Source organism: Hippichthys cyanospilos, chromosome 6, assembly GCF_059441005.1.
Source record: "Hippichthys cyanospilos isolate Australia breed blue-spotted pipefish chromosome 6, RoL_Hcya_1.0, whole genome shotgun sequence".
In the NCBI taxonomy this organism is placed as follows: domain Eukaryota; kingdom Metazoa; phylum Chordata; class Actinopteri; order Syngnathiformes; family Syngnathidae; genus Hippichthys; species Hippichthys cyanospilos.
Window position 1 is genome coordinate 16,408,434 of NC_142374.1, and position 25,831 is coordinate 16,434,264.

The 25,831-nt window shown below is 43.1% G+C and overlaps 1 protein-coding gene across 1 annotated transcript in view; it reads right to left on the bottom strand.

Moving 5' to 3' along the window:
* Positions 1–803: 803 nt before the first annotated feature.
* Positions 804–25,831, bottom strand: part of tle3a (TLE family member 3, transcriptional corepressor a) — a 31,192-nt gene continuing 6,164 nt past the window's right edge. Inside the window, exons 6-21 of the mRNA XM_088416627.1 lie at positions 18,744–18,806; positions 18,274–18,378; positions 11,534–11,735; positions 11,151–11,158; positions 8,137–8,259; positions 8,013–8,063; positions 6,825–6,977; positions 6,227–6,359; positions 5,960–6,135; positions 5,442–5,515; positions 5,109–5,358; positions 4,362–4,609; positions 4,129–4,276; positions 3,328–3,478; positions 2,125–2,201; positions 804–1,922 (exon numbers count right to left, since the gene is read on the bottom strand). Of these exons, the coding sequence (XP_088272753.1) occupies positions 1,815–1,922; positions 2,125–2,201; positions 3,328–3,478; positions 4,129–4,276; positions 4,362–4,609; positions 5,109–5,358; positions 5,442–5,515; positions 5,960–6,135; positions 6,227–6,359; positions 6,825–6,977; positions 8,013–8,063; positions 8,137–8,259; positions 11,151–11,158; positions 11,534–11,735; positions 18,274–18,378; positions 18,744–18,806 (2,070 nt within the window). The 3' untranslated portion in view covers positions 804–1,814. The remainder of the gene's footprint in view (positions 1,923–2,124; positions 2,202–3,327; positions 3,479–4,128; positions 4,277–4,361; positions 4,610–5,108; positions 5,359–5,441; positions 5,516–5,959; positions 6,136–6,226; positions 6,360–6,824; positions 6,978–8,012; positions 8,064–8,136; positions 8,260–11,150; positions 11,159–11,533; positions 11,736–18,273; positions 18,379–18,743; positions 18,807–25,831) is intronic.

Sequence of the window (25,831 nt, forward strand, 5' to 3'; positions counted from 1 at the left end):
CATAAGGGTCGAAATAATAACTGGCCAATCACAAAACAGCTTGCAAGCGTCACGAGAAAACAGGTGACGTTTATTTGGTTGTTACCTCTGCTGTGAGTCAACAGCAGAGGAAAATGTGTGTTTTAGCTATAGTATTTACAAATGAAAAAAAAAAAAAATATTGCTTTCACAAGATTTAATAAGTGAGATATAATATCTATATTTCATCTCCGTAATCTCCATAACCCTAACTCAAGCACAAGAAGCCCTCTTCTTAATAATGTTTCTAATTATCGTATGTAAAGCAAACTTAAATTAAAATTTATATTAACCGCAATGAAAAAAAATGTAACACTTTGTGACTGTAATTAATGACTGCCATTAATGTTATTTTGACACCCCTAGAATATTCGTTTTTTACTGTTTGAATGGGCTACATAAGTATCCCTTTAAGAATCCTAAAATCATCCTCCTAATTACTTTTGAACATTCTTATCTCTATCTAAATGTGTAACTAATTGCATATTTCCTCAGTTGGATTCCCGTGTAAAGGTTACCTTCCACATTAGGGGGAAAAAAAAAAAATGAAGACCAAAGCAAAAGCCTGAATCCAAAGACTGAACTATTGAAAGGTGAAAAATTACTCGGTGCCAGCCAGTTTTTTTTTTTTTATACAAAAAAACAGTTTATTTACTTATCAACAACTGCCAACTGTACAGTCTTCAAGGATGATGCCATGAATGTGTGATTCCAATGCTTTTTCTCCTCTAAGAGCAGGTCGTAGTGGACTATGACGAAATAGCGAGAAACAAGAGCATACCCAAACGAGCTGATGACGTTTACTTGCGTTTCAGTCACAAAGCGTCAAACACCGGCGAGACACAGAAGGCCCATTTAGACTGATGACTTTGTTGAACGAGGCGACGGAGCGTCACACGGACGGGCCGAAAATGGCGTCGCCGCGGCCGCTTCCCCGTAAAAGCCATCGGTCCTTCAGTAGATAGTGATCCATTTGAATGTTATCGAAAGCGGTCCACAGTGAGGTCTTCATCGAGCTGGCTTTTCCCCCTCCAGAGTTTGGGCAAAAAAACAACAAAAACAAAACAAAAAGGAGCACAGACCACCATTTTCCTCCTCCCAGTCAGGACTAAAAGATTTTTTGAATTATCCACTGCTAAAATCCACGGGTCAACCATCTGTGTTCCGTGTTAAAGCAAATTCCAGTGAGGGGGAAAGAGGTTGTTTTTCAGGGAGGGGGGCGGAATCCAAATTAGATTTCTGTAAAGGTCATCCAGCACAACCATTGTGGGGGGAAAAAAGCAGCAAAGGAGGAGAAAGGGAAATAGAATATCCTCTTACAAAGTCCTAATCTAATTTTCATTCCCAGAAGGGACAGAAAATCACAGAGAACAAGAAAGAACCATCACAAGCGTAATTGGACACCAAAATATAAATCTATAAAAAGGCCTTTTTTTTTCTTTTTTTTTTTTAAACTCCATTATGTACACTTTTCACAGGACCTCCAACGAGAAACTCCAGAGCGAAGCGCCGCTTCTAGTTGTGTAGTGGAACTTAACTTCCACGTGAAAAAAAACCCAACATCATTTTCTTGGTAGTGCCTTTGGGAAGCGCTCTCGCTGTACACGTTGGACGAGTGAGGTTGCGCAGAGGCGAAGGTCACAACATCCAGGGTCCAAAAGAAACATCCACCTGGGTCTGGCGCTGCCAAACGTCCCGGCCGTCCATGCGGGGGCTGCAGGCGACATCCATGCTGTCTGTGAGGGGCGGGGGCGGGGGCGGGGGCGGGCGGGGTCCACGGAGTCGGCGCTCCGCTCTCAGTAGATGACTTCATACACCGTGGCCTTCTTGTCACCGGAGCCCGTCACGATGTACTTGTCATCCGTGGAGATGTCGCAGCTCAGGACAGACGACGATTCCTTGGACTGGGTGAAGGTAAACAAAGACAAGCGGGTGAGCTTCAAGAGAGGTGAGGGAGATCGGTAGAGAAGCGCCGGCCGGCCCGCTTTTATTTGTCAAGTCAATAAAGTCGAGTTTCGCGGATGGCGGTCGCGGTGACCTGGTTCAAAGTCCAAACGCGTGCGTGCTTCTGGAGTGGCGACACAAAGAAAATATTGATGGACGTACCTGGAATATGCTGGCGCCATAGGGAGTCCTCCAAGCGTTTAGCAAGTTGTCCTTTCCGGTGCTAACAAACCACTTCCCTAAGAGGTGACGCAACAAAAGTACCGTCAATTTCAGACTGCAACTTTTCTCTCATGATTTGAGCCCTGTGGCTTATAGTCCAGGGCAGCTTATCTGGAGTATTATTTTTTTTTTATGATCCACTAGGGGGCAATCCACCGGTAAAGCAAATTTACGGTCAGTGGTTGTCAAATGGGGATATGGGAAGGTACCTAAGGGGGTAGGTGAGACATTTTAGAAGGGTTTCTTCACCTATCAGCGAATCTGATTTGCCGTGAAAGGAACACACTCTTCAGAATGAGAGCAAATTGATTGGAACAGGAAGTTGGTTATTGCTGATTTGTTGTATAACGGCTGTCTTTATTTTGTTCAAATTTATATGGATGCGGTGTCATTGGTGATGCAAATTTCCCAGCAGATGAGGTAGAAATCTGATTATTTGACATCTGGATTTACTGTATAAAGCAAAATGCTATTTTATTTTTGTTTATTAAATCAGACATGGAGGGCAAGGCTCTCTGATTTTATTTTTAACATCTAAAAGTTATTTGAGCTGCTCGGAACATGCTTGGTTGAAATAATATTTCACGGGTGCCTATCAAAAAAAAAAGAACAGTGTTACCACTGTGCAGGAAACTAGGCGTCATGGCTGACAAGTGGCCTTCTGCCAACCACTGGAACAAAACATATTCAAAGGTATCCAATCCTACCATGTCCACTTGTGATTGTCATAAAAAATGTTCAATAACTTCCCGAGACCTAACCTATTCATTTGTGGTCACTTTTGTGTCCATTTTGTCTCAGCGAATGTCCACTGGGTCTTAGGAAGAGATCATCTGCTTCCTATTTTACCCGGACAGCGTTTTCCTGACCTAACCGTAATTGAATCCTTGCAAACAAGACAAAACGAAAAAAAAACAAGTCCACGATGGAGGATATATGCAAGGACTGGCTCAGTAACTAGACGACGTCAAGAGTGTCAACACAATTGTTCTGAAACTACTGGCTAATATTCCATGAGTTAACAAATAAAGCGTGGGTAGAACAATAAGTGTCTTTTGGTGAAAACATGTACAATTGGCCACACTTTCGACCGGACATCGAGGATATGCGAGGGATGGATTTGCTTTTTGCGCGCGTCCGTACCGCAGTAGGCGAACTTGAGGGAGAGTACGCAACTCTCGTGCAGGTGCAGCTGATACTTGTCCGGTTTAGAGTGGTGCAGCACTTCCACATTGCTGCTCTCCATGCCCACGGCCAGCCACTCGCCCGTCGGGCAGTAGCCCAGCGAGAAGATCTGGAAAGGCAATTTTACAATCAGTCATTCCGTTGATTAATCCAATAATTGGATCAAATTTTATTTTGCAAATCATTTTTCTCAATGGCTGCTTATTTCCCAATTATTGGTGTTTGGGCAGGGATTTAAAGAAGAGCTAAACAATCAAATATCAAACCGGAGGGATTGATTCGGTACTCCAACCCTTTTTAAACTGATTGGGTTACTGGTTTAGTCATTGTTTTCACAGAAAACGATTAAAACGATGATGTGATCATGTTCCCAAAACTTTATTGAATGACCCCCCCCCCCCCCTTTTGTTTGTTTCTTTTGTTGGACAAAATAAAAAAATGTCTGCTAAAATATCAGGGAACTAGGGAATTAACCCGCAATTGATGCAGTCATACATGAAAATGCATGCACCACTAGAGCAGGGCTCCTCGAGAGCCACAACAAAATTTGTATTCAACCCCCCCAGGCTGGATCATGACGCTCGAGGACCAGAAAAAAATTAAACGAAAAATCGCCCGCATTAGAAATTCTAGGGTAAAAAACGAAAATCTGCGATAGGATGAAACTGCAATAACCGAAGCGCGTTGTAGCGAGGGAGCGCCGTATAATCAATTGCCGATGAATTCGGCCGGGTCGGCTGCTTATTTTAACGCCGGTACCTGCGAGGTGAAGTCGTGCTGCTGCAGTTGTCGGCCCTCCCTCAGGTCCCAGGAGCGAACCGTGTTGTCCAGGCCGCCTGTCCAGAGCTTAGTGCCGTCATGGGATATGTCAATGCAGCTGGCGCCATCCGTGTGACCTTGGAACTGCCTGCAACCCGAATCAAAGGAGGCCGAACGTTACGGCCGCCGCAAAGAGAAAGCGCCGCCATCTTGAAATGGCCTCCCCCCCCCACCTGACAAGTGTCTGATTGTGGAGGTCCCACACGGCGATATTTCCGTCGCTGCAGCAGGAGAAGCAGACTTTGGCGTCGGGGCTGATGGCCAAGGCGTAGCACGCCGGCGCGGAGGAGGTAAGCTCAGCTTTGATGCGCGGCGTCTGAGAGGCCAGATCCCAGATGGTCAACGTGCTGGCCTCGCCTCCCACGATCAATGTGCGGCCATCGGGCAGCAGCTTACACGAGCGGATGTAATTATCTCTGTTCTGTTGCGCGCAGGACACACACACACACACACACACACACACACACAAAAAAGCCAATCAATGCCCACCGGAGGAGGATTTAGGGAGAAGTCGCCGGCAAAGTGGATGAAAATCCAGCTGCCATAACAAATCAATAAGAGCACATCTCAAAACTGGTCGGCAGATGTTTACGGTCGCGTCCCCTTTGTTGTGTTTATATTCTTTGCAAAACGTCATGTAATAGTTATCAGCGCCTTCCTTCAAAATGTTGTGGTCTGGAGGGCATGTTGTTATTGAATGAAAGCTTGCTTGCTTTGGTTATAGTGAAGCTGTCAGCGCTCTGTGTGTGTGTGTGTGCGTGTGTGTGTGTGTGTCTGGCGCGGCCCCGGTGCGTAACAAAGGATCATCCCAGCACTAATGGAACAAGCGTTTGTTTAAACAGCTCGTACCTGTCAAAACGGCAAAGCGGCTTGCGAAAACGCGCGCGATGAGTGAGCGGTGAATCAGCGGCGCGCCTCACCAGACAGTCCAGTTGGGACACGGGACTCTTGCTGCCGGGTTGGCTGATATCCCAGATTTTCACGCAGCCTTTGCCGCCCGTGTAGACGTGGCGTGTGGGGTTGCTGATGGTGACGGCGCACACCACTTCGCCGTGACTCAGCGTGTTGATCTGGCGGGCGTGGCGCGGGATTCCGGGGCCGATCAGGGCGTCGGGCGGGAAAGGCACGGGCTGCATCTGGCCGTCGGCGCTCACGTGGAACGAGTAGGCACTTGGGAGCGGGGACGGTTCGGATTCGCCGTTAACTTTTGCCCTTCGGCTTAAGGATCGGGCGGGCCGCGAGGGTGTACTTACGGTTTGCCTCCCGAGATGGACGTGAGGCTTGCTTGAAGTCCCGGCGCTCTCATGTGGGTGTGAGGATCAAACCCCTGAAAGGGAACAAACCAAGGCTTGAACAAAAAACGTAAAGTAAATCTTACAAGACGTTTTAGCTAAAAACTGATTTCAATTGCGGTTCAAGGGAACAAGCGAAATGCTTTAACACAGCAAAAACAGATTACAAATTTTGATTACATGACAGCCTCAGGATACAATTAATGTATTTCTTATAAAGTAAGGCCATTATTTAAAAGAACTTTAGAACTAAAAGACCTAAACAAAAATGATCATTGAATAATTTGACAAATCGATTGTCAATTGTAAACATACAAAACAAAAAATTGGCGGTTTGACCAACTTTGACCACATAGCAATCAAAACATGCTATTGGAAAATAACCGCAGCGGCAAAGTCATCAATAAGCGCGTAACCAACATTGTCGGATATTAAATGTCACGAGACCGAAAATTCAATAGTACATGAGGTTGTGTTACCATCGGGGAGCGTCCATAAGCTGCGGCGGCTGCGGCGCTCATCTGAGGCGAAATGTGCAGGCCGGCGTAGACGCCGGGACTTGTCAGGCCTCCATTCATCTCGTGATGACCCATCATGGCAAAGGGCGTGGGGTAGGAGCCCGCGATGGACAGCGGCGTGCGCAAAGCCGGGGCTGCTGCAGACAAAGGCCACGTTGCGCCGTCGAGCGGGTGGCAAAGCCGAGCGCCGTATCACAATGGCGAGCGAGAAAGGGGAATGTTACCGACCCAGGGCCTCCATGCCCGGCGGCTTTCCCAGGATGGGTCTGAGCCCAGGAGTGGAGCTGGTGCCAGGGGTGGGGGCGTCGTTGCGCGGGGTGGGGGTGTTGGACTTGAGGCCGGGCGTGGAGGATTTGTCATTCTGTCGAGGGAAACCGGCGAGCGTTCACAATCTGGGAAGCTGGGCGGCATTCACGCTGACGATTTGAGAGCAAACTCAACTTAATCCAGTCTAATTCTGACAGCGCGTACAGTCCTGCGCAGCCATAAACTGCTATTTATTCTAAAACCTATTACAACCACAATGGGGATAGGCATGTTTTATCCTTTTACTGCTTTGGCTTTAATCTTTTAGTGAGGCAGCGGGCGAGAGAGAAAAAAAAATCCTGGAATCGTTAAATACATTGAGCTATTAACGGCGAGGACCTGACTGATCCTGATTCGGGACAATATTATCCCTGACGTTTAGTCATGCACTTAAAGCGCAGACAGCTATTGCCTAATCCACTGCCAAAAACGTCCCAGATTTATTCGGACGCATCCTTTCGCTGGCTCTTTTAAAACCCTTTCTGGCCTAGTTTGCGTTAAACTCCGCTCGCTGCCTTACATGACTGAGCTCCTTGGCCTTGGAGGACGGGGTGCTTCCGGAGGACGCCACCGAGGCGGGGCTGTTGGGTGTGTCCTTCTTGGGGGGGCGGGGCTTATCCAGGCCATTCTCAGGCGGCGAGTGTGCTGGGCTGGCTCGAGGCGTGGCGGGGTCCTGGAGAAAGGTGATAAATATTGATTTCCATCTGGGATGGGCAATCCTCCCGAGGGCCAGGCTTATTTATATATTTAATAAAAACATGTTAAAACTGTAATGGAGCTGTTTTTGGTTGCAGTAACAATATTCACCACTAGATGACAAAAGCCAAAACAAGAGTGATTGGTTGTAGGAGAGATGCCAGGATGAAATGAGGTCAAGAAAATAGGTAGCAGATTAGATCCTACTGAGACACAGACTATTAAAATTGTGTCTACTGTAGTAGACAATTGTTTTTTTTTGGGGGGGGCTCTAACTTTTGACTCATTTGAGCTGGTATGCGCAGTAAAGGACATCATGGCCTTTCCAGTGACATCTCATGGGTTTGGGCGGATTTCACTTTTTTAACTTAGTGTTGAGAAGAAATGGACACGCCAATGGACGCAAATGAATAGGCTGGGTCTCAGGAGGATATGTTCATTGAATTTAAATACGACTTGGTTTGCCTTGAGACATAAACTTTACAATCTAGGGTGCCACAATAATGTTGATTTCAAGTACAGAACAACAAAAAGTATTGTTGACAGTTCGTTTGAAGTTTGTGTCTTCTAAAAGCATGGATACATTTCTCACTAGACGCATTAAACTTATTTATACTGTTCAGTATTGACACAGGTGAGTTAGCCAGCCTATTATTTGGGGATTTTGAATTACATGCAACACAAACATACTGCACCATAGTAATAAAATCTTGAGTAAGCTGAGTTTGCACAAAATGAGGACTTAACATTTGAACTGCTGTTCAGCAGTTTTGGGAATTTGGATGGGATTTTTTTTTTTTTTTTTGCCTTAAAGACTTTGTAGTTGTGGAGCAACAACAACAATATATCAAGATGGTTTTTTTATATTGGTTTAATTAAAATACATGCACATATTTACTCCTTATGTGAATGCCATTTGTCATACGCATGGTTAGAAAGTGCATAGTCCTGTGGTCCCCCCCCCCCCCATTATTTTACTTGCAAGCTGCATGCAGACAAGATGGATGCTCACCTCGTTAGAAACATCTACCACCAAGTCGTCACTTTTCTCTCCATCGCTGTCCTGTGACGGGTAATAAGCTCATAACTATACATGTTTTTTTTAAAAACAAAATCCTTGATGCACGGGGACCTACATATCTGCTCATGCTGTCTTTCTCCTCCACCTTGCGCTTCTTGGAGTCCAAACTGTAGTCAGAGGAGCTGCGGTGCTTCTCACTGGCTGTCCGTAAGCTTTCGGATGGTGATATTGAGTTATTCTGAAAGCAGAAAGGCAAACAAAGGCTTTATTAGCTTTTCATCTACCAGTGAATCATTCATCCGTTACAAGTTGCTCACAGGGAACGCCCTGTGCCAAAGCAAACACTAAAAGCATCTCATTCGCGCAATTATGGATGCCGCAGACTCTTAAAATGCAGCTGTGAGCCAGCACCAAAGTGTACCCTGACACCAGCCAAGCCCAATCTTTCTCACACATACATACACACACACACACACACACACACACACACATGCCTGTCTCTGGCCGCACAACAGAACGGGCCATTATTGGAGCTGAAAGGAGGATGGCTTGTTTTCTAAGCCGAGCTCCCTCCTTCTCATAGCTGGACAACAAACGACCTCACGGGGACATGAGCAGAGTGTTATGGCTGAACAGTGGGCCTTTTCTCTGCAGTCACTCAGGCTAAGCGTGAGAGAGCACGGGGAGGAGAGAATGTGGATGTCGCCGGCATTGATTGTCGCGCTGTGCTCGGGCGCCATGTCAGCTCGGCCATTGAGACGGAATGACAAGCTTTTCCACGTTGCCAGCGGGCACGGCAGCGTGGGACTGGCCGCTGCTTCTCGCTGGAGCCCGCCCGCCCACACCAACATAGACAACGCGCTCCCGACTCCAACAGAAAGGGAGGAACTGGGCCCGGGTCCAGCGGCTCCCCCTCAATTCCCCGCGTGGAACAAAGCTATAATGTGGACAAGTCAGCAACGGGCTGAAAAAGTGAACAATGGGCGACGGACTGGCAGCCCGGGCAACAGGCCACAGTCTGTATAATGGCTGACCTTTAAAAGGCTGCTTAGCGTGACTCATTAACCAAAGTCACTACTGGGCTATCAGATGACCTGGGATGAGAGCGCAGAAACAAACAAAAAAAAAAGGCCTGCTAATCGCCCCGGGAGTTTCATTTCTTCAGACATGACTGAACCCATTGAGCTGACCCGGCCTACAGAAACCCAATCTCCGACAACTAGCGCAAGCCATCAACGATCACAGCTGTCCACCCGCGAGGAAATCAAAATACTTTCCCATTTGTGCCGCAAAATATTCATCGCATGCCAAGCGGGAGAGCCGACAAGCTGGTAAACAAGGGAGACGGTGGAAGGGATCAAATAAATCCCTTAAGACAGGGATGTCCACGTCATTCCATAATTGTGATGAAATTACATGCCTTCTAATCTCTCCGGTATGATACCTGGCATTTCCCTCGTGGGTTTAAACACTTTGGATTTACATTATCAACCTCATTTGACATGAATCCCTTACCTTTTGAAAGCTTTCATTTCCATTTGTTTTTTTTTATGTATCGTTAGTTGATCTGCAGTTTTCTCTACTCATCCAAATCCTTTTTGCTGGAGCAGCCTTGGCGTCCATCTACATACAGCCTTTGTTTAAGCTCCACCGAGCGGATCCCAAGGCACTCCCAGGCCAGCATGTGTGGCCCAAGACCTTGTCCACTTTTTGTTCGTCCCTCAACTCCACAAGTTAACAGAGTTGCACTACACTTTGTGGAGTATGGGCTAAGAAATACTCAATAGAATTTCCGGATCCAAATATTTGGTTTCTCCATGTTTCATCATTGTAAGACTGACTAGCGACTTTCACTGTCTTGGGTGAACTGGAGCCTATAGCAGTGAATTTTGAATAAGAGGGAGGGGCACACCATGGGCTGGTCAGCAAGCAATCATACAGCACATACAGACAAACAACAATTCACATCTACAGGATTGTCATCTAGGGTGTTCAATTAAGCTAACGTACATGAGTACAGTGGGCCTCTGTTCACATATGACCAAGTTTACATTTTTTTTTAAATTAGAAAAAAAGTCCATCGGGTGACACGCAACTTTTTGGATTACTAATAGTGTCATACATTTTTGCCCCAAGATTTGCAGCAGTCATCCTTTGGGGGGGCGACCATGTATCAGGGTTGGGAGTATAAGCGCTACATGAACATAGCATAACGCAACTAGTGTATTTCAGTTTAATTGCTTCAATCATGGAGTATATAAGGAGAGTAATATAACCATCTTAGCTCGGGCACATCAGGAGCAAGAATGCCCAAGGTAGAGATGCACACGCACGGAGCATGAAATTGCCATGCAAATTGTCCGGCGCAGTTCGCAAGCCAGCGCTCGTATCATAAATGCACTGGCTTCATTGAGAAATACAAAAAATATTCGTAATCTCAATAATAAGAGCTTTTGGTGAAATAAATGATATATGTTTGCCCGTTTGTTTGCGCCTGTGGGATTTTGTTTTTGATGTCGCATGATGTCCCGCAATCTTTCAACACTACCTTTGCGATCAACCAGTCAACTGTGATCTACGCATTGAGCAATCCTGTTCCAGGCTATGGCTTTTATCGATTGAACGATGAATCAGAATTTAGAAAACATTTATTTTCCATCCGTTAAAAATGCAAGAATGGTGATAATTGTTTTCTCGTAAGTGAAAACAGATTTTTGCAAATGTTTCATATTGATTCAACACAATGATTCCGAGCATTCACAACTTGATGTTGGTTAACAGATTATCAAAAAATAATTATTGACTCATTTGGTGATCAAGTACGATAATTGTCCATTTTTTCACCTCTAGTCGAGGCATGACTGTGCAAGGCTCACAACTGTCTCTGTGCCTAAAACGGCCACCACATTTTGTGTTAGTGGAGGTGTCAATGATTGCATTCCTGTACCCAAAATGACTGAGGCACAGCTGAAGCCAAAATTCAAACCCTCCAACCTCGGATCTTTGACGGGTTAAGCGCTGCATTGCTGTGCTTCCTATGAAGCAAACTACTTCATACTTAAGATTTGAGCACGTTAAAATTAACAAGCACGTCACGGAAGAAAAAGTAAATGTTGCTTTCACACTCACCGTGCTCTCTGCGTGGCGAACATCACCGTGGTGGTCACGACGATGAAGACCAAGTCAAGCACAACAAGAGAAAAAGAAGCCAGTTAGCGAATAATAGCAGATGCCCCCCGGCAGGCAGAACGTGAGAGCATCAACTTGAGGGTATCAAGCCTCACTTATGGGCCAGCTAAAGCTGTTGAATAGCTTATGCAGTCATAGGCTGGGAATGTATCAGCTCATTACCTCGACAGAATGTGAACAGACAGAATGTGTTCATCACCTAAGGGCCCCGCGACTGCTCTACAGAGACGCAGGAGCGCTCCGCCATGAGATGTTTTACCCTTGTTGAACATCTACGCGGCTGTCTCAACGCTGGCGTTTATCTGTTGCTAATTGAACCTTACCTCTGTGTTCCAGATCATGGTGGTTCTTCTCGTCCTTGACTGGAAGGTGGGCTTGGCTTCCCAGGGCTCCCAGCGCAAGGAGGCTGGATCCCGAGCCGGTGACGGGAGGGATGCCGGGAGGTTGCAGGCCGGAGGGGTGCGGGGGCAGCTGGACAGGGGGCCCGTGAGCGGCGTGGGACAGGTGCTGCGCCTGGAGCTGCTGCTGCTGAGAGTCCACAAGCAAGACACCAAGTGGGTCAGAGGGAAAAGGCAAGTAGACAAGGATAGACTGATGGATTATCGCCACAGATAACGGACGTTTTAATGAATATTGTTGTCTGTCTTTTTTTTCCAAAATATGACAGGCGATCAAAGATTAAGGCAGCAACTAACAATTTTTTTAAATGATCAATCAGTCTGTCGATTAATCAGTGAACCGAATAATAAAAAACAAGCTTTATTTAAAAAAAACAGGAAATTATTTGTGATAACGTTACTGACCTTTGACTCGGTGTCGGAATTTTTTTTTTTTTTTTTCAATGTTTGGAAAGGTCCTGTTTTGAACCAACACAAAAAATTTAACTTTTGGAAAAGACTCAACTGTTTTGCCTATTACATACGCATTACATATTATGGATAAAACAGGAAACGGAATTGTAAATGAATGTTATTTGTGTATTTTATAGGAAAAGGGATGAAAAGCATTTTCCTTAAACCCAATTCGATTAATTGACCAAACAATCGACAGATTCGGCGTTGTTTTTTTTTTTTTTTTTAATAACCGTTAGTTGCAGTTCTGTTTGATAGTTTGATGCCGATTGTTTTTTTTCCCTTTTACGGAGAATGATTTCATCCATAGGGTAAATATCGGTGAGCGATCATTGGCACCGGCATTGAAAAAAATAAAATGATCGGTCCACCTCTTACAGAGAACAAGTACTAAACAAAAATAAGGCTGATCCTTTGACGATATTAACACATTGACACATTCTATTACTGTCAGGATCACAATGTGACCCTGGGCCCAGCTATTTCTGGACTGTGCCAAGCATGAGAGTAGTAACACTGACTAGTGTTCGCCCTCCGCCCCCCTCCCTTTACAAAACTAATGCACGAGAGCCGGGGAACGCGCCGCTTGATTGCGCAGCGAGAGCGGCATGTCGAGTGAAAGAAACGGTAACGACAAAGAGCCACTTTGAGTCGACCTGCACTTAATGGAGAGTAAACATTTCACTTCAGGTAAAATAGTGCACTGCAGCACGGCAGCACTTTACGCTCCTCCGTGCCATCAGTGAGCAATCCTCTTAAGCCATGTGAGGATGTGTAGGAATGCGTCAGCCTGTGGGCTAAACAACTACCTGATTAAAATAAAAAAAAAGCCTCCAAAAAACCCAGCAGCCTCTTTTTTTTTCTTTTTTTTTTTACTCCAGCCGTATTCATGCTCCTGGATTAACAGAACATGAATCATTTGCCAGGCGAAGGTAAAAAGAGTGAAGGAACGCTAAGTGCCAAGAGCTGGCACTGCAGCCGCCTCACTTGGAGTGTTTGGAGTGCGCGTTTGTGTGCGTCTGGAGGTCTGGCGAGGGAGCCAGGAGCAGGGGGTCCCACGCTGGCACTCACTCAACTCTCCCATATTCGCCATCAATATTTGAAAGGCCCGGGGAAATGGATGGGAGTTAAAAGCCCCTTAGCATGGAAGTAAGCAGTTTAAAGCAAGGTTAAATAATACTTAGCTGAGACACCAATAAAAACATCAGCAATTTATTACCCGTCTGTGAGCCAGCTGAATAATTCAGCCGCCGTTACGACGCGCGCCTCCTCGCTTTTACAAGAATGGCTTCAATCAACGGCCATTATCGCCACTTCACCAATATTAGCCTCTAAAGATCAGGGAGATGGTGCAGCAGACCTTCATTCTTCTGCACAGTCTTTCCCGGAAATAGAGACCTGTAGACCTACAACCATTAAATCGACAACTAATCGATAATAAAATGAATGGATAATCCTTTACGGTAATCGATTAATCGCTGTGAGGCCTTGGCTACATTCACGCTGCAGCCTGAAGTGAGGCACCGTGCCATAGACCCGATTTTTTCAAATGCGACTCAGGCCGCTTGGGTATGTTGTCCTGAAACCGATCCATACAGTATACGATCGTTTGTCGTGCGACTTCAGTCTCAACAGCCAGGTCGCATTCGTTTGATTCGCGCGTTAGCAACAAGCGCGAAATGTCACAATTCTGCGCTCAAATAAGGCGGGAGCAAGTTGGAAAAACCAAACAAATGTAGCCTGACTTCATCATTCGCCCTATATGACGTGTCACTGGATGTATTGCGGTCAAATAACCTTTTTAAACCCCAAACACTGGTAATATTCAGCTTTTATAATGCCATGTAAACAGACCCCTGAGCTACCCTTTTTCTAAGGTCATTTAAGCACATTTAGGTTACCCCCATTGAACGAGCCATCACTTTGTGTTGTACACATGCTCTAACCGCAACGAATCTGTATTTTTCAAGTGTTTTTTCAAGTTTGGCTTAGTTTATATACTATGGGTTGTCCTTAGGTGTGATTGGGTGCGTGAACGGTTCATCCCTGTGTGCCCTGCGATTGGCTGGAAACCAGTTCAGGGTGTCCTCTGCCTACTGCCTGAAGTCAGCTGGGATAGGCACCAGCATGGCTATGACCCTTGTGAGGATAAGCGGCGCTAGAAAATGGATGTATATTATGGGTTGTACACTCAATTGAGTAATCATTTTTTTTGGTACTTAAATACATAAGTAACCAATTACTTGTTACGTGAATCAATAACTTCAGGTTCTTTGGTACATAATGAAATCAATTACTTTAGTACTTTAATATCCATAGTAAAAGATAACTTTACTACTTATTTAAAGTAATCAATTATTTTAGTACCTAATTACCAAAAATAATGTATTACTTTAGTACCTAAAGTAATAAAGTCTACTTTAGTACCTAATGTAATAAAAGGTCATTTATTACTTTAATAATAAAGTATAATAATAATAAAGGTCATTTATCACTTTAGTACTTAATTACCAAAATGTACTATTTATTACTTGATCACTTAACTCATTAAGGAGCTGCACTTTGTGCTTAATTTTTCTCAATTCATTCGACATTTAGACCCTTCTTAGTAAGAATGTAAGAATGATGACTATTGGCGTTATGATTTTCTCGATCCGGTTAACACAATCGACATGTATCCTTTTTCTCTATAGCATGTAAACATAGATAATCCCTTTGTTTCGGAAACGTGAATTTTGACATAACCCGGATTTGGATTCCATATAAACGTAGTCAATGAAATTACAAACTAAATTCATGACAGTAAAAAAGTGCCTGATGAAAATAAATAAATAAATAAATAAATGAGGACAGCAAGTGTGTTCAAATATTGTGTCCATGAGGGAAATTAGGCACGTCTGCAGGGGAGAGACATCCTTGCTCATCGTGTTTAATGAGCCACCGATAGCTAATATGCATGGTTGATCAGCAAGAGCCCTCATTAGAGGACCATAAATGAAGACAATCATAAATAAAGGAGTCTCTTCTGTTTTCTCAAATTTAATCTCCCACGATTGAGACACTTTCTTTTTGGACTTGCAAAAAAAAAAAAAAATTACACAGATCCAACTCATCTCACATGTAGAAGCTTGATTTATCCTGACAGCTGTTTATCGTGCAGATGTTTAAAAAAAACATCTGACCTCGACTTGAACAAATTAAAAAGACATTTGCCAAAACTCACTGCAGGAAAAAGTAAATCTGGGCCTATTAGCGACTCGCACTGGAGCCACTCGCAAGTCATCTCAACACATGCGGCTGCCCTACTTGCATCCTATTAATGGCCCTCAGCCCCATCAATAAGGCATGGAGCCATCTCCTGAAGGCTGCCTGGCACGCTCTTTCACCCCACCTTGCTTTACAATATGCATGAGGATTTTGGCATGCCTTGCAGAGGCTTCTCCTCAATGAATAACTGATGGGAAGGTGTTCGTAAAACATACAGTAGCTACATCGCAAACTCTTGCAGCATGAGCGGCCGGTGGGACTTGGGCGGGGGCCTGACTGCTTCATAACGTAGGGTGGGAGCCAAACAAGATAGTCTGGTGGTGAGCAGGAGAAAATATAGTCTAAAAACAAAGTAGTCAGGCGAAATTCTGGAAAATGCTTCTGCAATCAGGCAAGCATAGTCTTGATTTGTTTTGCCAGCCAAGGTATCAGATGGGGCTGATACCAACACCTTACCCGAAGGTATCAGGCACTTCCAAAGGTTACCAGTGTCAGACACTGATAATCTAAAATCTTAAATTGATCTTCAAACATGGCTTGTGACCTTCAAGACGTGAGCCGTGATTCGTCATTACCTGAGCACGTTTGAAGTAGATTTTAGCTGGTAGCAGAGATGTGTTTTAAAGCTATGCACAGTACATGAAACATAATGGCAAATTAATTACTGAGAAAATATGAATTTTTTACTCTACAAATTTTAACTTTTTTATTGCGACTCAATCAGTCCTTGGGAAAAAAAAGCTAGGTAATTACTAGGGCTGTCAGGTAAAATGTTAATAAAGTAATGTAATTTTTTTAAAGCGCCAAACTAGATAATTAGGCTGTCAAAACTAAAACATTAATTTTGGAGATAAATTTAAATTTTATAAAGCGCAAAAAACCCAAACTCAGTTCATTTTACTTATCTTTAACTTTGCAACCAAACATAGGAGAACAATGGCACAAAGACAGACAAAAATTGACATTTAAGTAGTGCTGATGCCTTGCGAGTCGCACAAGATAAAGGTAGATTCAAATACATTTGGATATTTATAACTCAGGCAGAATTTACTTATTTATTATTATATATTTTCCTTATGCATTCATTTATTCATTAATTAATGATCTGCTATCCACTACCTCATTTACCTGGTAAGAGTTGACCAGTTGAAGGGTAGTAATAGCACTTATTTTTTTGCCCGCTTAAAGCACTGGTTTCATTAACCTGAACACCTTGAAGGTCAAAACATTTGACCACAAATAAGTCTTTCACCGGTAGTCGGCAACTTGGCGATAAACTGTTGCCACATCAGAAACAAAGAAAGAGCTTTTTTTCCCAATTGTATCATCATTTTAAGTGACGAGTGAGTACTTGATAGTAAATAGCCTTACTGTTCCCTGACAATCACAATCAAATATGTCTTTGACTACTTCTCACTTTGCACTTGTAGTCATTAAAAATATTGGCATAGCTAAGAATCAGTCCTGTTTCTTCAATGTAAAGCAACATCAGTGAAGTGTAATAAAACACCTGGCGTAGTCCAAAGTGGGACAAAAATCTATAGTCTCAAGACACAAATTCTGCGGAGAAATCATCCTGGAACAAACAGTCCCCGAGGGGCCATCAATTGATTTCCAATACGTTTCTCCAATCGTCCAATCAGCCGGCGGGGCCAGCCTCGGCTAAAGACTCCGCAAGTGGAGTCGATCACTGATAGCGTGCGGGTGAAACCAATCACGGCGGCGCTAGGCGGGTGCTGATCAATGAGGAACAGATGGTGTTTTTAAGGCGGTGATGAACACAAGCGCGGCGCAGCAGAGGCGTGATGGCCAATTGCTGCGCGCGCTGCCTCTGCTTCAGCCGGCTGCGTTGTGTTCAACCTCAGCCTTTTAATTCCCACAGCTATCCGGGTCAGCAGTGAGGGATGAGGCTCCTCGTTAAAACCTTAACCAATTAAAGCAATACTGGCTGAGAGGAGGATTCTCAAGAGCTCTCAGGCTCTCATTTATAAACGCACAACAAGGCAGTGAAGACGCCACAGAGACTGAAGCTGGAGTTCACAGCTCCACTTGTAGCATAAGCAGTTGGAATTTAGCGTAAAACAAATACAAATACAGATAGAAGGGGCCCAGACAAAAAAAAAGGGTGTGAAGCTTTAGTTTGGGCCTTCAAGATCTTTTACATGTACTACCTATTCATTTTAATTATGATGTATTCCCATGTATGAATTGACAAAAGAACCCTACAAGATAGACACCCCAAAAATATATCTGTGCTTGTATACTGTATAATACCAGTCAGAAGTTTGGATACACCTTCGAATTCAGGTAGGAGTACTCAACTTTTGAGCAAACACCCCTACTACTTTTGGTACACTACACACCCACACCCAAAATAAGAAAGACCCAAATATTTCAATGTAGCATTTTTCCGTAAACAATTCACAAAATTAATGGATATTTTCCATTGTTCTGAATTGTAAATTCTACATTTTGATGGTAAAACTGCTCCAAGAGAGCGGACAGCAACCAGTACTGGCTGCCATCGTAGGTACAGATTCCTTGAAAGAAGGCCAGGTATGACGCGATACGATACTCAGTATCATCACGTGCCCATTGTTTACTATTAACCCTTGACTGAAAGTCATTCCAAGTCATAAAGCATCATCCATATCATAAAGCTGACTTTCCTCATAATGTCTGCGATGTAAAATCTAATAATCTAATCTAATATATGATTCAGGGGGGAAAAAATGTAAAAAAATAAACTAGAGGGCATTTACAAACTGTATGAGTGTACACTCAACCACACAGTACATATTGTATATTCACCTGTACAAAATGACACTATGTTCAATGCTGCATCAATGAGGAGGTTTAACATCAACAATTCACAACATACAAACATGTATTGTGCATTATAGGCACACACCAAGATTAATAAAAGAATAAAAGGGGGTACACACGGTGAGAGGCAGATTGGGAAGTCCACGTACCCCGATGATGGCATTGAGCTCAGTCATAGTGACCTGCTTTGCCCGCTCCACTGCCTGAGCAACCTGCTGTTGGTGCTGTGGGGACGACATTAACAGAGGGAAACATTAGGACATGCATTCACCTGTGACTCGAGCACATTGTTTTCATTTAAAATGGCACTGCAAACGCTAGGTGCAAATATTGAACTACACACGGAACCTCTGCAGTTGACTCGAATTTGGGGGAATAAACAATAGAGATTCAAATACTAGTCAACATTTTTTTTAACTAGGTCTAAACAATGAATTGACAGCCAAATATTTCATCCAATCAAACGGAAGGTCGACCAGCATTCAACCGTAGAAGTTCCACGGTGCGTTCCTACTGAAGTGGTACAGTGCCTTGATCTTGAAAGTATAAAGTGATGGAATTTGAGAGCTACTGTATATTCAAAGCTTACCTCTTGTGACAGGAAAGGCATAATTTGAGCCAAAATAGCATTGAGCCGTTTGGCGATCTCCGTCTGGAAGACAACAGGGGAGACGTTAAAATATGAAACAGACAGTGGCTTCACATAACCCCGCCTTTAATGTTTACACCGATTAAGTCAATTACTGCGGCAATCAGAACTGCTTGACTCAACATCCTCTAAACAGCGTGATATTGACATTTGAAAGATTTAAAACATTAGGCGAGCCCAGGGGGATGGAGCACAGCTGTGCTGAGAGTGCACTCCATGCTAAACGGATATGAGAGAAAGTGCTGGCGGATTGAGAGGATCCTCTCGCTTTTGCCCTCCTTCCCCTTTGCCGGAGAGTGCACTGTCCTGCACTTAACCCCCTACGTCAAACAGCACAACCACACCCAGGGAAGTGGGCCACACTGAGCAAATTTTATGCTTTACGTACATGTGACACTTCCGTCGGTTAGCATGCACTGTGTCAAAATTACACGGTGTGATGACCTCACCCGGCGAACGCAGATGTGATATACCAATTATAGGCACAGACGTTCTGCATTTTGATTAATATCGCATTAAGTAAAAAAATCTCATGGACGGTAGCAGATTTATTTAAAAATGGGCTATCTTCAAGGATTAAACAAGATAGGTGTGTATTATTAGGGCCAATAATTTGGGGTCAAAAAAAAGGACCAACACAAAATATGGTAAATTTGACTCAACAAAATGGGTTCTTTGGTACAAAAACAACTTCTTTTTTTTTTTTTTTAAGTTTTCTTGTAAAAAATGACCCATTTGTGCAAAACACTAAGACAAAAATAGATCAAACTAAGTAAAAATTAAATAAATAAAAAAGTATAAAAATTAAATAAATAAAAACATAAGACATTGAAAACTCCAACACTTTGTCGAAATGTCTTTAAGCATATGTTTGTTGAACATTTCAAGTGTGTGTGATGTTGATTTTTATTTAAGTACGTTTTAAACTCCTTTCTTGTAAAATCCTAACAAAATGCTCCCAGGATATTCTGCATGTCTCAAAAAGATAACTACAGTATAGTTGTTTACAGTCAATAAAGTTATCCAAATTTGTAAGATGTTTAAACTTATCTAAAAACATATGTTATTGTTTTAATTGAAAAAAATGTGTGACTGTTCCCAGGGTTAGCAGAATCTCTTATAAAATTAACTGAAAAATCAATGAATAATTCCCTTAACAGGTTTAAATTGATTTAAAAGTTCACGCCGGTATTCAACAACGACGACAATCGGCCGGGCTAATGATGGGCCTTAAATTTTTGACTTTGGTAACTCTGTTTACACTTTCTGTTTTTGTTTCAATCAAAACAAAGATATGTGAAAGTTCAGTTGTGAAAAAACATTTACTGTAGGAAACTAGTGTGCTATCATTATAACATATGATTAAAGACATTCCAACAAAGATTATTGAGTGTTTTGTTTTAAATTTTGATGCCAGTATATCAGCTCCAAGTATTGGTTATTGGCCTCTTTGACCATTAATAAATGGTATTCACCCTGAAATAAACAAACCATCACACAAAAAAGCCCTATGTTTATCCCTATAACACACAACAAACTTATCAATACTATTGGAGGCCATGCTGCCTTTTCCCTGGTCCATTTGTCACGACAAAGCAAGTGGCACCACCCCTGAGCTCCCCATCCATCCACAGAGGCCTGCCTCCATTCTTTTGCCCGTTGAGCGAGCGCCATGGCAACGGCTGCAGCCCTATCTTGCTGGGATCATTATGCAAATGGAACCTCTCCTTGACCGTAACAGGCTTTAAAATCATATTACGTGCTTGGAGGCAGGTCATTAAATTGAATTTTCGGCCTGTCGATCACATGAATGCTGCAAATGAAGGCTGGGTTAAAAAAAAAATAAAGCAGCAGGAGGAGGAGGTGTGCAGAGGGGGTGTGATGCATTCCCCCCTTGGAAAAACACTGCACAGCTGGCTTGCTCTGTCTGCTCTTTTCTTCCAGGGATGGAAGATGAGAGTGTTCAGGTTCAAACTCTGCACTGGGAGCAGAAAAATAATAGTGCCAAAGCTACATCATCTATGGAATTTATGAGCTGCAGTTCATCCCAGGGCCACTGCGGAACACAAACACATCACATGGATTTGCTCCGATTTTTCATTTGGAGCAGCGCACACGCGCGCGCACACATCAAAATGTACTTCGCGGACCGCCAGCTTATTTATGACACATGGCAGAAATGCCAGGCTGTTTTGGCAGCCTGACGTATTACCTCTGAGCAACGCCAGAGAGATTGGAGAGTAATGTGCAACGCAACGAGACCCGCTGACCCAAGCTGCAACAAGGATAGCCACTTAGCATGGCCGGACAGAGAGAGACATGCCGTGTTTCACCGTATTGTAGCTTGTTCAAAAACGTGTTTCGTATCGGACAAAAGTTTGGAAACACCTTCAAATTCTAGTTGTCTCACAACCATTTGGATGATTCAAATTCTAGCTATTACCTGTGAAAAACTCACATCTGTGAACTGAAAGTCATTCGCCTCGTAAAGCTGAACAAAGGGTCCATTTTGAAAGAAAACATCTCATTTGTTTTGGTTGGTCCATATTTGTAATATATACTGTATTTATATGTTTTTATGTATATATTTCCTAGCTTAGTGCTTCAAAAGTGCGGCCCACATTCTACTATAACATTGATTCATGAAATATGAGAAGTTGAAGGCAGATATTTGTTGTGTTGTAAATTAATAAGAATAATGATTTAACGACTTATGTCTATTCCACAGTTGTGCGGTAGAAGTTTGCAAAAGACTTCAAGTCAAAGACCATGGCGAGTTAACAACTCTAATTGAAGTAGATAAACTTTCTTGTATGTATTTTAATCCATGATTCATTGCCTTTTAGTGTAAGCCTAAAACAAACATTCATGTATAATAAAGCTAATGTTTATTGCCATACAGATTAATGTGAACATGGAAGAATGCATATTTAATCAAAATCACAACAATAAATAATTGTTTGCGCCAACCTGATGATTCTATTCAGTCTAGATTTCACCCCATGCAAATATGAAAACATCACTCTCTAAGTTACAAACAAGAGTAGTAAGTCATTAAAAGAGCCATGACGACATTTTGGTTGAAATTTCTCCATCCATCAAGATTGACAGCACTCTACAATTACGTGTAACTGCTAAGTATTATGTCAAACTGTTTCCATATTTGACTTAGCAATCACTATCACATCTCCTGAGTGAGCAACACATGCCAGATGAAGGTTTAGCATTTTTAACTGTCCTATGATCTGACTAACAGAATCGCATCCCAGATGTGGTATCGGATCCACAGAATACAATAGTCCTTAAGAAAACACTGTAGATTATTTTCTGCATATAAAGAAAGACATTGACCCCTATAAAATAATAAACTTGATCAACAAGCCATGCAGACGGTTAGATAAAGGTTTTTTATGAGCGTCTGTATTAAAGCACTCAAGTGCGTGCTCTGGATAGAGCTCAAGAAGGGCCTTCAGAAATGGCTGAAACGCAGGCTAGCCTGCGTAATCTGTGTTTGTGGAGATAAGCCATGTCAATAGCGGTCCGACATTTGACAGGATTTGTGAGAAGGCCTTGAGCGCACGGCCCGTTCCTCTCGAGCTTAGTGTCACCGTGACAGCTGGCTGGGAGAGGTCAGGAGGTGCCTCATCTACTGGGCCCTCAGCAACTGCCAGCCCGCTCACTCCCTCTCGTGCAACACACAAACATGCAAATACATAGACAAGGTGTCAACTCGTCTCAACCGCTTGAAAAAAAAAAAAAAAAAAAAAGATAATAGTGCAGAGATGGGAGGAGTTTTTCCCTGTCGCTGCTCTGCTGACAGATACAATCGGGCGGTTACTGTCACTTTGAGCAGATGACAGCTCTGCCCTTGAGAGGCCAGCTTTACGCCGCTGCTACACAATTACAGGTACTCGGACTTGTGTAGCACCACTTTAAGAGCACTCTCGGTCTGCCTTGTCTGTGGCATGCGGCGAGGTGTTTGCCCGCAGCCGTCAGCAGAGGGAAAAGCCAGTCAAGGAAACAGACTAGGATTAAATAACAGGGTGGGGGCTGGGGGCAATTGGTCATGTGATCTGTCGGCAAACAGTACTTGACCTGTTAGATTTAAAGGGCCACCAAATTGCCTAAGAAGCGAATATGACTAGTAATCTGTTTTTCTGGTAGGTGGAGAATTTAAGTACACAACAAATTTCCAAGTAAAAACAGGACCTTGTTTTGTTTGGGCGTCTCAAACCTTGAGCACAAGCAAAACAATCAGGGAGGTGCAAAACAACTCAAGTTTTATCCCAAAGCACTTTTTGAATATCCTTCATTCATATGTGAGTTTAAAATCCATCCGTATTCTTAAACCGCTTATCCTGACCAGGGTTGCTGGCTTGCTGACGCCTATCCCAGTTTTCTACGGGCAGTAGGCGGGAGACACCCTGAACTGGCTGCCAAGCAAGACACACTGGGACGAACATCCATTCACACACCTAAGGACACTGCAGCATAGTGGTTCTAATACAATACTGTGCATACTCAAGAAGAATGCTATTTGCCATGCTCCAGTTGGAGAAGAAAAAAACACGTCATTTCAGTTGGTCTGCAGGCTTTTTTTTTTTTTTTTTAATGTACAGTATGAAAGTGGGTTTTGTCTGGCACTCAAGGGGCACTCAGTCCATCCAGGACTGAAACTGACAAACGCCCATTTTACAGACAAACGAAAAATGACAGACTAGCAAACATTTGTAAAATGTCCACCTCTGGCGGTGACGACAAAAGGTCAAATAAAACGACAGACCCACAGACTGACAATTACAGATTGACTGATAGGGGAAAAAAATGGTGGACTGACGATGATGGAAGGTGGCCCAGGGAACTGAAAAATTATGAATGATGGATGATCAAATTTGTAAAATGAGTGCCTAACATTTACTACAAGCTTAACATTACTAAATTTGATTGTTGAAATCTATATGCTTGATGGCAGTGAACCGTGTTAAGAAGTGCGTTATACATGTTTACATAGTTTCATGAAACATGAAAACTTGAAATGAAAACTCCACTAATCCTAAATACATTAATCGAGAATTTATTGTTTGGGTTCTTTAAAGAACACAAGAGACTAAGATCTTAAATAAATGTAATTGTATATTAAATTGCAATTTTGGTAAAAAAAAAAAACACAATTGTATTATTTTTCTAACTCAGTCAACCTATGTGTATTCAACATGATTATGTTTGTTGCATCAGTGCTGTGGCAAAGGCACAATTTGCAGCAAGAATGAACATAAGATCAATGAGGAAAAAATAAATAAAATGGACAATAGCTCCATGGTCTATAACTATTAGTACTTGTGTTTAGCCAGATGGAACAACTAACACATGCATAGTCAATATTTACACTGTTTTTTTTTTTAAACTGTGACACATTGTGTGATCCAGATGCAGTCAAAACCTGGTAAACGACAGCACATGAATGGTCCTTGAAACGTGCTAATATACTGTACCATCAACTCAAGCCAGTAGAAAATTTCTCCTGTAATAATTTGCTAAAATGCAAAATAGCTTATACCTAACAACCAGCATGCATAGATTATAAAAAGTAGACGAGTTGCACTTTCCTCTACATGACTCTTTTGTATGTATGTACACAGCAGACAAGTCCTCTGGCCGACCATGTTTGTTTTGGCCCTGCTACTACAATTGCTACGCCGGTTCCCATTCCTGAATGACGACTGTGGGTAACAACGGACAACGATAACAAGTACCAGATGACCGTGATTACCATCAGACATCGCATGTACCGCACCGTTGTATATGATGTAGGGGGGGGATCAAATAGCGGCATCGCTTCAGTCCGTTGGGGTAGGTGTACGCATGCTGAAATGTGAATGACGTCGCGCCATGAGGAAGTAAAGCATGGTTATAGGAATGGATTTTCTCACTGTGGAATAAATTCTGCTTGCAGGAAAGTAATATGCTTGTGTGCATCCAATAATCCATCCCAGCCTCGCCTGTTAACCGCTCGCCATCTCCTCCACCTCCCCCACCCGCCCAAGCTGCAAGGAAGGGGCCACACTGTTTGCTCACAAACACGCCGTTCAGCAGGTTAGGGCCCCACTGATGAATTATTCAAGCACTTCCAGCAGCTCTTTTGAGGTTCCTGATAAAAAAAAAAGAAAAGTCAGCCGCTATAATGGATCAGTCGATTAACCTGTTTACACAAAGCTGGGTTTGTCGCCCCTCCCCAAACTAGTCTACGTTCTGCTACTCGTCTCCCATCCCCCTCGACGGCCCTCCGGTTGGCGATAAGTGCCTGACAGAAGCGATCAGAGTGGCCCCAGCTCTGACAGACATGTGGCAGCGTGACACACAGCCCAGACTCTGATGGATCACCATGTGCCTCCGGCACTGTCATTAGCCGAGCCGGGTGATGGCGGGGGAAGGGACAAGCGCGCCGCTTTGAACACCAGGGAATCGAAGGACTTAAGCCATGTGTTTAATGCAGCTCAACTGTGGTGCAGTTGTGGCTTGCATTTACACTAAAGGGTATGTAAGGAGGATGATGATAGATAGCTATGTCAGCTAAATATACATGGTCACATTATTATAGTGCAAAACAGTCTAAGCCCCAGTACAATACATACAAGAAAAAATTCTAACCATAGAAAAACAATCAAGAACTTTGATACATCAAAAACAATGTCAAAGGAGAAATAAAAACAAAAAAATTTCAAAAATCAAGTCAAAGTCAAATTAGTTAAGCGCCAAGGAAAGCAAGTCAAGACTCTAATTTTGAACCCGTCAAAAACCACACCCAGAATCGCTTCTAGTACCAGGCCAAAAAAAAAAAAAGTCAAGAGCCAATTCAAGTACCAGATCACAAACAAAAACAAAAAACACAAACAAAAAACGGATACAGAACAAGAATCAGTCAAAAACACAAATCAGTCAAAAACCACATCCGCTATCATATCTAGTACCGGTAAGAAACCATGTCAAGAGCCAAGTCTAGAACTATGGCATGAAACAGTCTAAAACTA